This window comes from Lycium ferocissimum, chromosome 7, assembly GCF_029784015.1.
Source record: "Lycium ferocissimum isolate CSIRO_LF1 chromosome 7, AGI_CSIRO_Lferr_CH_V1, whole genome shotgun sequence".
NCBI classification, from domain to species: Eukaryota; Viridiplantae; Streptophyta; class Magnoliopsida; order Solanales; family Solanaceae; genus Lycium; species Lycium ferocissimum.
In genome coordinates this window covers 28996585-29011585 of record NC_081348.1, presented here as the reverse complement: position 1 = coordinate 29011585, position 15001 = coordinate 28996585, and the positions used below count along the sequence as shown (strand labels likewise).

At 34.1% G+C, this 15001-nt stretch overlaps 2 protein-coding genes across 2 annotated transcripts; one reads left to right on the top strand and one right to left on the bottom strand.

Moving 5' to 3' along the window:
- Nucleotides 1-241: 241 nt before the first annotated feature.
- On the bottom strand, nt 242-2344 carry LOC132064203 (amidophosphoribosyltransferase, chloroplastic-like). The gene has a single exon (XM_059457112.1). The coding sequence runs from the start codon at nt 2340-2342 to the stop codon at nt 642-644; it is 1701 nt and encodes a 566-aa protein (XP_059313095.1). The 5' UTR covers nt 2343-2344; the 3' UTR covers nt 242-641.
- A 6346-nt stretch (nt 2345-8690) lies between these two features.
- On the top strand, nt 8691-14630 carry LOC132064202 (eukaryotic translation initiation factor 3 subunit B). Its single transcript, XM_059457111.1, has 11 exons — nt 8691-8973; nt 10181-10418; nt 11346-11492; nt 11603-11731; nt 11890-12018; nt 12096-12179; nt 12256-12380; nt 12561-12753; nt 12843-13375; nt 13465-13573; nt 14037-14630. The coding sequence occupies exons 1-11, from the start codon at nt 8852-8854 to the stop codon at nt 14379-14381; spliced, it is 2154 nt and encodes a 717-aa protein (XP_059313094.1). The 5' UTR covers nt 8691-8851; the 3' UTR covers nt 14382-14630.
- The last annotated feature ends 371 nt before the right edge of the window (nt 14631-15001 follow it).

The window sequence follows — 15001 nt, the reverse complement described above, 5'->3', positions numbered from 1 at the left end:
GATACGAGTCGAATCCATCGAGATCTTGGGTATCCCAGGAGAAGGACTTGGGGAAGGAGGGAAAGAAAAAGGAAGCAAATGGAAATTGAGTTTTCCTCCCACTTTTTTCCAAGAGAGAGAGTAACGGTGAAGGGGAAAGAGAATATGAGAGTGGGAAGAGCTCCATGTTCTTTTAATCAGATAATAGTTTGAACTATGGCAGGTGAATTGTGGTCAACCTTTTGTTCCTTAACACTTTTAAGTTTCCAGTAACAATTAGCAAAAGCTTTTATACAACATAGGAAAAGCATAAGCAAATAGCAAGGTCTCTCATCCAGCTTACATCTGCACAAGAGATCAAATTTTGCTGCTTATACCAGAAGCATAAAATCATGTAAAATTATATTATAGGGTTGATTTTGGAAAGTTATGTTAACAATTGCTTCCAAACTTGTAATGTGCAGCTGAAGTTGTCACTGCTAAGTCATGGGAGAAATTGATTTTGAGAAGTAATACTCCTGTAGAGTATTCTCGGAGATTGAAATGTTATGTACTAAATGCAGATACTAAAAAATAAGTTGCTGAGAAGTATGATATCAAAGGTGTTATCCTTGGAAATAATCATTGAAGAATACCACTCCTATAAAGAATTAATGCAAAAATTAATTAGCAGCTGCGGTTGACTTCATTCTATCATCTATAGACTCCTCCATATTTTTATGGTTGATCAAAGCCGCGGTTGAGTAGAGTGGATACTTGCCTGAAAAGCAAGCATAACAAAAGTGTGTATGATCACTGCCTAATAACATAGGAAAGCTATCAAATGGCAGGAAGGCTAAAGAATCCGCGCCAATAAACTTCCTAATCTCCTCGACATTCATCCTGTTAGATATCAATTCATCTGTAATAGGAGTGTCTATCCCATAGTAACAAGAAGCTATAATTGGAGGGCTTGCAACCCTCATATGGACCTCTTTTGCACCTGCCTCCTTTAACATCCTTACAATCTTTGACGAAGTTGTCCCTCTGACGATTGAATCATCTACAACAAGCACTTTTTTCCCCTCCAATACTGCTTTAACTGGTGACAGCTTAAGTTTCACACCGAAATCCCTAATCTTCTGTGATGGCTCGATAAATGTCCTGCCAACATAATGTGACCTGATTAAGCCTTGTTGATATGGTACACCTGATTTAGCTGCATAACCAAGTGCTGCTACAACGCCCGAATCTGGAACTGCTATCACAACATCACAGTCCTCCACAGGGGACTCTGTAGCAAGGATTTCCCCGAAAGCATGTCTAGACTCGTAAACTGACCTCCCAAATACTATTGAATTGGGCTGAGCAAAGTAAATATGCTCAAAGATGCAAGATTTAGGTTTAGGAGGATGAGGCTGAAGAAGATACATTGATTGAATTTCTTTAGTAGTATCATCTACTAGTACTACCTCACCAGGATGGACCTCCCTTTCGTATTTAGCCTCAACCAAGTCCAAAGCACATGTCTCCGAGGCAAAAACTATAGCGCCATTGCTCCTTCTACCCATAACCAATGGCCTGAACCCGAACGGGTCCCTTACTGCCACTAGCTTACCATCCTCGGTCACAAACACCATAGAGTAAGCTCCTTGAAGCTTCTCACAAGCCTCAAGAATCCTCAAAACAAACGACCTCGCCTTTGATTTTGCTACAAGGTGAAGTACCACCTCAGTATCTGAGGTGGTACTGAAAATCGACCCCTTCCCTTCAAGTTCAGTGCGAAGCAATTGGTAATTCACGAAATTACCATTGTGAGCAACACCAAAGGATCCAAATTTAGAACTAGCAACGAAAGGCTGAACGTTTTTCAGCATTGAAGAAGAGCCAGCAGCAGTGGAATACCTAACGTGACCAATAGCCATGTCGCCTGGAAGTTGATCAAGTTTCGACTCGTTGAACACATCCGAGACCAAACCAATACCTGTAGCTGATATGAGAACCTTATTGTGGACGGTAACGATACCAGCGCCTTCTTGACCACGGTGTTGAAGCGCGTGTAGTGCCAAATAGCATAGGCGCGAGGCATCTGGATCACCATAGATGCCAACTACTCCACACTCTTCCCTTGGCTTGTCGTCCTTCTTGTCCAAATAATGGTCATGTTGTGGATCCACATTGTTTAACTTACACGACGAATTAACAACAATGGCGGCAAAGGGCCGGGGGTTCAGGTTCTTGGAGATAAAGAGACGTTGTTGTTGATACGGTTTAATTAGGAGGTTTTTATAGGATGGAGTTGTCCTGCAAGGAGAACACAAGCAGTGTTGTTTGTTGAGTATATTGCTGCAGGTGGCAACAGTAGCAGAGACATTGGCGGCCATGACTGGCAGGAAACACCAGCGATGAATTACAAACTGCACAGGCAAAACAATGATGACTATATATAGGAATAGGAGTACTATGGCGTTATGAACCAACCTAGAGAGATATTCACTAGGCTCTTTATTTATGGAAATATTTCATGATTCTGTAATGTACTTACTCCTAATAGGAGAAAGAAAAGGAATTACAAATATAGTAAACTTAGGATTCTAATTGCAACAAGTTTGACTTTGGAGAGAATTAACAATTGTTTTTAAATTAATTAATTAATTAATGTTGAAGCGTAGGTGGGAATTATTTCCCGAGCTACTGATCATATAATAAAAAGGAAATGGTATATTAGATTTTTTACATTCTTACACACCAAACATTATTTGAAATTACTTGAATTATAGAAAATTCAAATACGGACGATCATTTAAATGTCAAATACATGGATAACTAGGACCAAATATAGTTTAAGGGAGATTTAGGGTGGGGAAGGGGGAGGGGGAAGGTGTTTAGGTGTTCTGCCATAAAATAATCTTACAAGTTATTTCATTACAATAACCCCTTATCCCCCAAATAGTTGTATAAGATCGTTCGATCGGTGAACAACTTGTATCGAGACTGTATGAAGAGATTATAATACCAGAATTATATAACGGGATTATAATGTCTAATTTAAAATATAATTGAAATATATTTAGGATTCGTAACTCTTTTATTGTATACTAACATTGAAAAGTACTTGTTAAATATAATACTTATTAAAATAATAAACCTCCAAGTAGGCCTGGCAATGCTCCCTGTTCAATATATATATATATATATATATATATATGTTAAGGAGAAATATTTTCTCTTTTTCTTATTTTAACGATATATTACAAAACATGACGGATTTTCATATATTTTTCGTTTTTTATTTTTTTCCAGAAAATATATATATTTTTATAAAAAAAATATTTTATTTTTTAAAAATAATTTTTATATATATTTTTTAAATATTAATTTTTTTTTTTTTTTTGCTCAATGGCTTAAAAAATTACCTCATATTTCTATGTATGAAAGTTGTATGAAATGTGTATGTGTGAGCAAAATTTTTAATATAATTTTCATATACAAAATTTTGAAAAACTTTTAAGCCTTGAATATTGTATGAAAATTGTTACAATGTTGTTGTAGTTGTATTAATTTTACAAAAATCTAACATGAACTTTATACATGAAAATGTGAGCGAAATTTTAAGACATGAGCAAGATACAAATTTCATATTGTTTTCATACACACAATTTTGAAAGGCGGTTTTTTTAAGCTTTGAACGAGATATACACATTTCATACATTTTTCATACACTAAATTTTGAACAAACTTTTTAAAAGCGAGATATACACGATTTCATACAACTTTCATACATAAGTTTTTGAGCAAAAAAAAAAAAATATTAATTTTTTTAAAAAATAAAAATAAATTTAAAAAAAATATTTTTTAAAAAAATAAAAAATATTTTTTTAAAAATGATTTTTAAAAAATAAAAAATAATTTAATTTTTTTTTTAAATATAAAGCATGTTTTGTATAGGATTTGTAATGTTATGTTTTGTAAATATAAAACTATCGTCACGTTTCGTAAATATTTATAATAAGATGTATATATATGTCAAAGACCCTATATATAATTGGGATAATAGATAGATGATGTGGCGCTCTATAAGCCCAACATTAGTATTTATCTTTTTTAATAGAATTTTGACTTTTCCCAATTTAAAATAATACTTAGTAATTAAAAAAAGACTTGTCTGAAAAAACTCAAAGTCAACATTTAAGCGACACTTCTTTTAAGAGCCCATTTGGATTAGCCGAAAAAAAAAAAGGCTTTTAAGCATAAGTGCTTAAAGTATTTTTTAATTATTGAAAGTTATGTGTTTGGATAAAAGTGCTTAAAGAGCTTTTAGAAGTAAAGGTAATATTAAAATTAATAGAAAATAAAGGATAAAAGCTTAAAGTTGTAGATCAAACCAAAATCGCTTTTAAGCAAAAAAAATAAATAAATAAGTTAAGGTTGAACAACTTCTTAATTTTGATTTATTTTAAGCCTTAATTTAAATTTTGTTTTTATCCAAACAGGCTCTAAGTCTTTGCTGTTGTTCCCCTTTTTCATTAACAAGCAAATTTCTTTTCTTAGGATTCAACTAAAGCCATTCAGAAAGGTAATTAATAAAATTAATTTTGCTAACCCGTTCTGGGTTCTGCCAAATTTTCGCTTTTGAATGACCTCTTTCCAGAAAACACAGAAACAGTTAGAATTGCATAGAGTCGTTGCAAAGATTCGCTAACAAGCTCCCCTTGAATGGCACTACTTCAACATCAGCCGTTTACAAAGAGGCTTTATGATTTGTACTAATAAATGCCGTTTAAAATTCAATATTTTTGAATCTTCTCTTTATTTTCAATTCTACTTCTTTCTAATTTTCTGATTTGCTCTTCTCTCTCATGTTTGGTTGACGTTTCATGTATATGTATATTGTATAGCTATGGAGTTTCATGTATATGTGGCAGAAGCCGCAAAACTCGAAGCTACGGCGTTGATGACGAAACAGAGAACAAGAGGGACTTAAAAGCAAGGGCGAATTTATGTATTAATTTTGGGTCACGTGAACCCATTATCTTTCAGTAAAATTAGGTATTATGTATATATTTTTTAAACTTGTATAATATTAACTTCTGAAACACATGTTACAAGAAGATAAAATGATCTTACTTGGTTGAAGATTGAGTTATTTACCTAGAGAATTAAGAATTAATTCCCATTTAATATATTTTTTTCTTCTTCTTTTTAATCCTAGATTCGCTTCTGTTTAAAAGAGGTAGTTGCAATATTACATAGAACTATAAAAGTTGCCATTTCTCATCCTTATCTTATTAAATTTATTACTTTCATCTCACTTTTTGTTATCCATTACAGTTCATAATTCCGTTTTCTTATGTCAGATTGGTGTGAATAATTACGTAGATTACAAAAAGGAAATCATTAGGAAGTTCAAAGTTTTAAAAAGTTCTTCAACAATAATCCAATTTTTCACGATGAGATTAAAAATTTCTCTCAAAAGTTAAAACATCTATTGCGGATTTTACTACTTTAATTCACTAACTTTTAAGATATCTGACGTATGATGATTGATCTATTTCTTTACATATGAAACATTGTTATGGAGATATATTTGATGAAAATTTAATTATTTGTTACTAATATTTTAAAACTTTGCTTTTTAGAACGAGATGTTTTATCGGTGTTATAGTTTAATCACAATCTTTTGCTAGTCATTATTGAGTTTATTTATATTTATCAATGTATATTTCACCGGCGTGCGTTGTAGTTTGTCCGTGACATTTTGGATGGTTATTGTTGAGTTTATCTACATTCATTCATCGATCATTTACCAAAATGCCAAGCAACTTTCTCAAAAAAAACCTTCATGGATTTAGGTATGAATATTAGTGCATTTTTTATTGATTTATCGTCTTTTGGGTGTTTAGGAATATTGACAAACTTTTGTTTAATATTAGTTTGTAACGTGATTATTGTGAGGAAATTTTCTTTGATGCTTTTGACAGTATTTTATTATGTCATTGTGATCACTTCTTTTTATTTTGGTTAAAGATATGTTTTGGTTCAAAAGAGAAGGATTCAAAGACAGTGAAAAAGAAATCAAACAGATTGAGCGAGGGAGCAAGAAATTCTCGCTATGACGATTAATGAAGAATACAAGAATTGTGCGAACAAGAAATTAGTGCTATGTCGATTAATGAATAACACAAGAAACCGTCTTTGACCTTGAAGGAAAGAGCAAGCTATTAACACTATGAATATTGCAACAAGCCTGAAATAGGGAGGACGTAAGCCAAGGGATTTCAACTTTTTTTGTAAAAATTCATAAATAAATATATTTTCTGATCAACAAGGCATGCAACATAACCGGGTTAATGTCCCTCAATTTCATGTATAGAAATTGATAGCAATATTTCTGAATAATATTTAAATAGGAAGGAAGGACGAGAGAAGACTTATGCTACATAAATTTTTTTCTCAATGAATTCAGAGTTATAGCCTGTTTGGCCAAGCTCATTTTTCTCCAAAAGTATTTATTTATTTCAAAAAGTGCTCATTTTAGAAAAGTGAGGTGTTTGGCCAAGCTTTTGGAAGAAAATTATTACTTTTGGGGAGTAGCAGAATCAGTTTTCCAAAACTAAAAAAGTAACTTTTCCCTGGAAGGACTTTTTCGAAAAGCACTTTTGAGAAAAATACACTTAAAAGCACTTTTTAAAAGCTTGGCCAAGCGCTAATTGTTGCTCAAAAGTGTTTTTAAATTGATTGGTCAAACACAAACTGTTTTTCACAAAAAATACTTTTTTAAAAAGTACTTTTCAAAATAAGCTGATTTTAGAAGCTTGGCCAAACAAGTTAAATTTGATTCCTTTCTAGTAGGAAATTTAATTTATTTGAATTTGTTTTTCTATTTTTTTCATATGTATTTTTTTGACTCACACTCACCCGTTTGATTTTTCATCTTAACTATTTATGTATTCTAAGGTCAAATATTATTTATATTTTGTTCTATAATTTATTATTATCTTTTTTACATCTATTAAATTTACAAAACAAACTCGCGTAGGTCAATTAACTAGTTATACTTAAATTTTGGCCCAACCTGACTTGATTTGAGTTGAAATTTGACTAAACTTGACTTGATTTGGTTAAGACTCGGTCAAAGTCTGACCTTGTCAAGTTCCAGTTCGGTTGCGCCTATTCGACTCAACTCGCTTAACACACTTTAATCATGTATTGATGATTTTGAGACTAATTTCTTTTTTGATAATGGTAACATATTTTGAGACTAAAATTTATTCATTAAGCTTAATTTCTAAGGAAATTTCTAACGTGTCAATTAGTAACAAAGAATAACTATTAAACATTTTCATTTTATAATTTTTAAAATTAGTTTAATGTAATTAATACACATAGTTATTTAACACTAATTCGTGGGTGAAATTGGTTAAAAGGCCGCCATAAGTATTACTATTATTTCCGCCTGTAATTTGCACAGTAAAAATGTAAAAAGGATCCAAATTCAGGAAAAAAAAAAAAAGAAATTGCACGGTTTGCTCTTCAAATTGGCTGATTTTTAATTGTTGCCCTTCAAAATTGAACTTTTTTATACCTAGCGGGACACAAATTATAAACTTGTATATAGGGGTGTACATGGACCGGGTTGATTCGGATTTTTTAAACACCAAACCAAACCAATTGCGTCGGGTTTTAAAATTTATACACCAAACCAAACCAATAAAATTCGGATTTTTCAACCTCGGGTTTTCTCGGGTTGTTCGGTTTTCTCGGATTTTTCGGGTTTTTTTTTGAATAGTCTTGATACAAAACATATAACTTTTACTTTAAATATTTCTTTAGTCCATAGTAAGATACAATTATATAATTAAGGTGTTTCTTAAGAAAATAACACAAAATGTGAGAAGAGTGATGACATTGTATTAAAATATTCAACAAAAGCTAATATAATCGGTTAAAATAAATATTGCTAATTAACAAGCCATAAAAGAAAATGACCATAATTTAAAAATACTAAGTCATGCTAAAATAAGTATTAATTATATGACAAAGAAAAAAAAACTTAAGTTATGTATTTTTACTCTCTAAATCAATTATGCAAAACTAAAGAATAGATATCCAACATTATTGTCATTTCTAGTGGTAAATTGAATTTCTTTTGTTAGGATTAGTGTTAAGTTAGTTTTGGTTTGGACTTTATTTGAGTTACTAACATCCATAGGATATAAAACTTATTGACATTCAAAATTCTAAGTTCAAGTTTGAATAATATGATAATAGATAAAAAAATTACGAAAAAATTTAAGAAATATTTATAAATTACTTTACAAATAAATATTTTTATGTATAAAATATTTTAAAAATTGAATACATGTAATGTCGGTTTGGTTTGGTTCGGTTTGACTTTTTTTAGTTAAAACCAAACTAAACCAATTATGGTCGGGTTTTTTTTTTCCAACACCAAACCAAGTCAAACCAAACCACTAGTCAGATTTTTTTCTCGGTTTATCAATTTGGTGCGGTTTGTCGGTTTACTTTGTACACCCCTACTTGTATCCCTCGAAAAAGTTACTCCTATTTACGTTGTGAGACAATAATTAAAAACCAACACAAAATAGGAACAAAAAATAAGTACAAACAATCCAGACAAAAAAGATCCATCAGGATATAGCCCGCAGAACCGACCCATTTACCCGGATCAGAAAATCAGGGTAACCTTAATAAGAACCACATTAAAACCCTAGTAACATCCTTTGTGTGTCCGTATTGCTCTCTATCCCTATTAGCTCTCACACTTGTGCCTTCAGCTTCAAAGGTGGCTATCTCAGAACAATCTCATAGTCGAATTGAACACCGTAAAAAAGTTAAACAAAGAGCTTAAAAAGGTAGAGTTCATTCAACCATGGCGGATGTGGTATCTATGGAAGAAATCAGAGGTTTAGCTGATAAGCTTGGTGTGGATATTAACCAAATCGATCTTGATTCCATTAATCTTCCACCTGGTGAAGATTGTGGCATACCCAGGTCTCAATCTTGATTTTTTTTGCTTTCACTTTTATGTCTTTCTGTGAAGAAAGTTTTTTTTTTTGTTTTGTACATGTACTTTTATATGTTTATATTTATGGGCTTTGTTTCTTTGCTGTAAAGTCATGATTTTTTTGTTAATTTCTTGAGTTTTAATTTACGGGTTTGGTTGATATGGCGTTTTTATTGGGTGTTACAGTTTGTTGGTTTTATTTTATATATATATATATATATATATATTCCTACTCAGTTCAATATACTGATTTTGCATACCCAGGTCTCAATCTTGATTTTTTTGCTTTCACTTTTATGTGTTTCTGTAAAGAAAGCTTTTTTTTTTTTTTTTTTTTTTTTTTTTTTGTATTGTACATGCACTTTTATCTGTTTATGTTTATGGGTTTTAGCTTGATTTTTGGATTATGGGTTTGGTTGGTATGCTCTGAAGATTGGAATTGTTTAGCGTTTTTATCAGGTGTTAGAGTTTGTTGGTTTTATTATAATATATGTATACATATATTCCTACTCAGTTCAATATACTGATTTTGGCATAGTTAGGTCTTAATCTTGATTTTTTGCTTCCACTTTTATGTGTTTCTGTAAATAAAGAAGTTCTTTTTTGTTGCTTTTATTATTATGATATTCGTACCTAGTTCAATACTCGATTGATTTTCTATATGGACTTTTATGTCTGGGTTTCTATTCTATGATGTGAAGTTTGGATTTCTCTTAACGTTCTTTTATTGAGTTTGCAAATACGGTTCATATGTTGTGAAGATTTAATTTTTAATGTTATATTCCTGCGTTTTGGATTTGTGGTTTTTTAATATCTTAGGTTTTGCATTGTGGTTTTTAGTCTTAGGTTTTGAAGCCAGGTCAACAATCTCTATTTATATATGGATTTTTACTGTCTTTGCTGTAAAGTTTCAACAGATCCTTTTTATTGAGAAGATAGAATATTTAGGGTTTCTCTTGGGTTTTTGAGTTTGTGGGTTTTAAAATCTAGATTTATATTTTCATACTCAGGTCAATATCTTGATTTATATATGGATTTATATGTTTTCTGCTTAATTTTGTTTTGTTACTCTAAAATTTAGATTCGTCTTATTAAAAATTGTGTTTTTTTGGCTCACATGTTGTGAAAACGGGGTTATTTAAAGCTTTTTCTTGGGTTTTGATTTTTTGCTGTTTCTGGATGTGATGAGGGCAGCGACGATGACGCTGTGATGGAAGAGGACTCCTTGGAGTTTGATAATGGTTTTCGGAACATACTGGTGGTGGACAATCTTCCAGTGGTGCCTAAAGAGAAATTTGAGAAATTGGAAGGAGTAGTTCGGAAAATTTACAGCCAACTTGGTGTTATTAAGGAGGGTGGTCTCTGGATGCCTGTTGATAAGGAGACTCAAAAAACCGTTGGGTACTGCTTCATCGAGTATAATACTCCTCAGGTACTCCAATTTGTCTATTTAGCAGCGACAGAGTATCTCATTCTATAGAATGCGTGCGACTTGTAATTAAATTGTCAAGAGATGTGATTTTATTAATATCTTCATCAAAAGAGATGTGATTTATTAATTTTTCTACCATCTTTATGTTTGTACCAGGTGAATATGTTGATTCTGTGTCGAGTGTTGATTAGCACTTTCTATGTACATATATCTTACTTAGCCTAGGAAATATATTATATGGTTATGAATGGATAAAAAATATGTAAAAAATGAAAGTTCAGCAAAAGGAGTAATCATGGGCTAGCACCATGTCATGTACACTGAGAAATTGTGAAGTGTCATGGTCTATTCTTTAGTTAGATGAACATGTCTTGGCTGCATTCTGGATGTTGTTCTTTAAGTTGTGTCTGTGTGATGTGGATATGAGGAATTTAAATGGTTTGAGTGTTGTGATCCGTGGCTTACTAATTGCAGGAAGTTGTTCAGTGTTCACTTGTTTATCTACTTTTTTTGATTGTGATATCCAACAATATGAACTAAAAGGAATAAATGGATCTTCAACATTTGAGACTGACCAGTATTCTGGCGCTACTAGTTTATTAGCAAAATATCAGTAAAAAGTCGCATCAAGTTTACATGACTATTTATGCATTTCCGAATAGGCATTACCTCAAAAAAGGAGCCAAAACTCATATTCATTCTATGCTCTTGTCAATTTGTGAGTGATTTGTTGTTGAGATGTATAGACAACCTAGGAGCTCCACCTTGGTGATGCATGACTAGTATTTCAAAATTTCTGATGTTCATGGATTATAATTTGTTTATCCAGTTCTCCATGCCTGTTTATGTAGTCCACTTGATGTGATTGAAGTTGGCATAGGTTTGTTTGGCTAACCAGCATCATGTTGCTGTTCTTTTCTGCTTTAGGAAGCTGATCTGAGTAAGGAGAAGACACATGGATACAAGTTAGATAGGTCGCATATATTTGCTGTTAACGCGTTTGAAGACATTGAGAAATTAATGGAGGTTCCAGATGTGTGGGCTCCTCCAGAGATCAAGCCTTATGTTCCAGGGGTTAGGCTCTTCACCAGCTCTGTTTTTTCCCTCGGCCAGCACCGAGTCTTAAGTGCTAGTATTAGTTTTTCATTCATCTACTATTGCTGAGATGTTCGTATCACTGGCAGGAGAATCTGCAACAGTGGCTTACTGATGAGAAAGCTAGAGACCAGTACGTGATTCGGGCTGGCAATGACACAGAGGTCCTCTGGAATGATGCAAGACAAAAGAAACCGGAGCTTGTTTATAAACGCACTGTAAGTGTATTTATTTTCTCTTTGTGCTCATTTAGCTGTCTACTAATGGTTGTTCTAATTTTTACTGTTTAGAGTGTCATATTTTCAAAAAATAAAGTGCCTGCTTTAAAGGATATTTATTTACTTAAACTTTGCTAATGATGTCTGTTTGGGTGCAGTTCTGGACTGAGAGTTTTGTTCAATGGTCCCCTATGGGAACTTACTTGGCAACAGTTCACAGACAAGGTGCTGCAATTTGGGGTGGTGCCACCACTTTCAACCGCCTGATGCGCTATGCGCATCCTCAGGTTAGTTTTGTGCTTATTTCTCTAATAATAAACTTTTGCAGGTTTCTGTGACTTAGCTCTACAGGCTATAAATGCAGGTTAAGCTGATTGATTTCTCCCCCGGTGAGAGATATCTGGTGACATACAGCAGCCATGAACCAAGTAACCCCCGTGACACTCACGTAAGTCCCAGCTTTATTGTGTTTGTGTATCCAGTTGCGGCCATACTGGATTCTCTCTGATACAGATTTCTTTCAGAGGGTTGTGCTAAACATTTTTGATGTGAGAACTGGAAAAGTGATGAGAGATTTCAAGGGAAGTGCTGACGAATTTGCAGTTGGAGGAACTGGAGGTGTTACTGGTGTGGCTTGGCCAGTTTTTAGGTGAGCTTTGATCCTATTGTTAGAGACATTTCCTATCCTTTCCTACGACCTGTTTTCAGTTATTCCTAACATATGCAAACTCTTGCATGCTTGAGTGCATACATAAATGCCACGCCTCAGAAATATAATGAAAAAAGGGCGGTGGAATACCTTTTAACTTTCTTTCTGAGATGATTTCAGGTGGAGTGGTGGTAAAGAGGACAAGTACTTTGCAAGAATAGGAAAGAATGTCATCTCTGTTTATGAAACAGAGACTTTCTCGCTTATTGACAAGAAATCTATCAAGGTTGAAAATGTTATGGATTTTAGCTGGTCGCCAACAGATCCAATTCTTTCACTTTTTGTTCCTGAATGTGGAAATCAACCTGCCAGGGTTTGTGCTTAAACTTTTATGCAAGTCACCAGTAATTTGGAGGAACTAATTGTATTTGCATTTGAACTAAACCTGTGTTAAATTTACAGGTCAGTCTTGTGCAAATCCCAAGCAAAGAGGAGTTGAGGCAAAAGAATCTCTTCAGTGTGAGTGATTGTAAAATGTATTGGCAAAGCAATGGAGACTACCTTGCTGTCAAAGTTGACCGGTACACGAAGACTAAGAAAAGCACATACACTGGTTTTGAGCTGTTCAGAATCAAAGAACGGGATATTCCAATTGAGGTTTTGGAGCTTGACAATAAGAATGATAAAATTATTGCATTTGCTTGGGAGCCGAAGGGTCACAGGTTCGCTGTCATCCATGGTGACAACCCCAGGCCAGATGTCAGTTTCTACTCTGTGCGGTCTGGCACTAACACAGGCCGTGTTTCAAAGCTGACAACTCTCAAGGGAAAGCAGGCTAATGCTCTCTACTGGTCACCTGGAGGCCGCTTCCTTATTTTGGCTGGAATGAAAGGTTTCAATGGGCAGTTGGAGTTCTTTGATGTCGATGAGCTTGATACCATGGCATCTGCTGAGCATTTTATGGCAACAGATGTTGAATGGGATCCCACTGGAAGGTATTGCATTTAGCTCTACTCATCGGTTTTGCTCTGTAAGACCTTCCTATTTGGTCCTTATGCTTTTTTGCTTTATTGTGCAATTCAAGGTATGTAGCGACAGCTGTTACTTCAGTTCATGAGATGGAAAATGGATTCAACATTTGGTCTTTCAATGGAAAGCTGCTGTATAGGATACTCAAGGATCATTTCTTCCAGGTAACCCATCTTTGTTTGCTGTACTTGTTCCTATCTATAAGCGACTTGGTCACACGACTCAACTTATTCGGCCTCCTAGGTTATATGTTGGCATGGTTACTGATAATTGGTCTCTCCTTTTTTCCCTTTCAATGTGCTTTCCTTGCACACAATTCCGTGATGTTCTAGGGCTGGGTTTATGTTAGTTAAATGTGCTGGGACTTGTGTCTTCTCAGCACTAAGGTATTAGGTTTCCTGCAGTTTTTACCATGCAGTTCGCGCAATTGGCAATTCCTGTTATCTTTTGACTGCTAGGAGTGTATATGCTTCGCAATTTCCCAGGCTGTTGTCTTGTTTTTGCTTGCGCTTGAATCCTCTGCTTGAATATGCCTGTTTTTCTCAAGGAATATGTTCAATATATCCATTGCATGACCTTTGACCTATAGTATACTCATATATAGCAATGCTCTTCTTGTGTGTGCAGTATTTGTGGCGTCCCAGGCCACCATCCTTCTTGAGTAAGGAGAAAGAGGAAGAGATTGCTAAGAACTTGAAGAAATACAGCAAGAAGTATGAAGCAGAGGATCAGGATGTTTCATTGCTGTTGAGTGAGCAAGATCGTGAGAAGCGAAGGAAGTTGAAAGAAGAATGGGAAGCATGGATTACCGAGTGGAAGCGGCTGCATGAAGAGGAGAAAATGGAGAGAGAGAAGTTGCGCGATGGGGAAGCCAGTGATGAAGAGGAGGAATACGAAGCAAAGGAAGTTGAAGTTGAGGAAGTTATAAATGTTACTGAGGAGGTTATTCCTTTTGAAGAGAGCCAACAGTGAATTCAAGAGTGTTCGAGAATCCCTTGTCCAACATTTTCTGCGAGAGAAGAGCTGCTGCGGAGAAACTGAGTTTTAGGTAGTGTATTTGGTTGAGAACTTTTTTTGTTTCCTTTTTTCTAACTCAGTTTCTTTCATTTCCTTGTTTTGTCGATTATACTATTCGGAGTTTTGTCTGTTAACTAGTCCGAAATTTCTGTTGCCATGGGCAATGAATTTGATTATAGAAACTTAATGATTATTTGTTGGGTATCTGCAAGGATTTCGTAAACCAATAGGTCAGGTGTTATATGTGCACAGTTGCGCTTGGCTATAATACACCGCATGCCATCTTAAACTGGGCATCAATTGTTTATGCAACAAGCATGTGTATGTCCACTTAATAACACCTCTTCACACAATACTACAATAGATGAGATTGTTTCTCATGGTCTTCTCTTCCCTGCTGCACTTCCGTTTTAAGAAAAGTTGTCCGGTTACTGGTAGTTTATCTTTGTTTGCGCAAATGAACCAGATCTTGTCAAGTTAAGTTGCTTTGTCTTGGGAAAATAGTAGCTAGCCCAATCAAGTAAATTCAATCACATCTAAATTTCACATTCCTTGCCTTCTATTTTCGTTCCAAG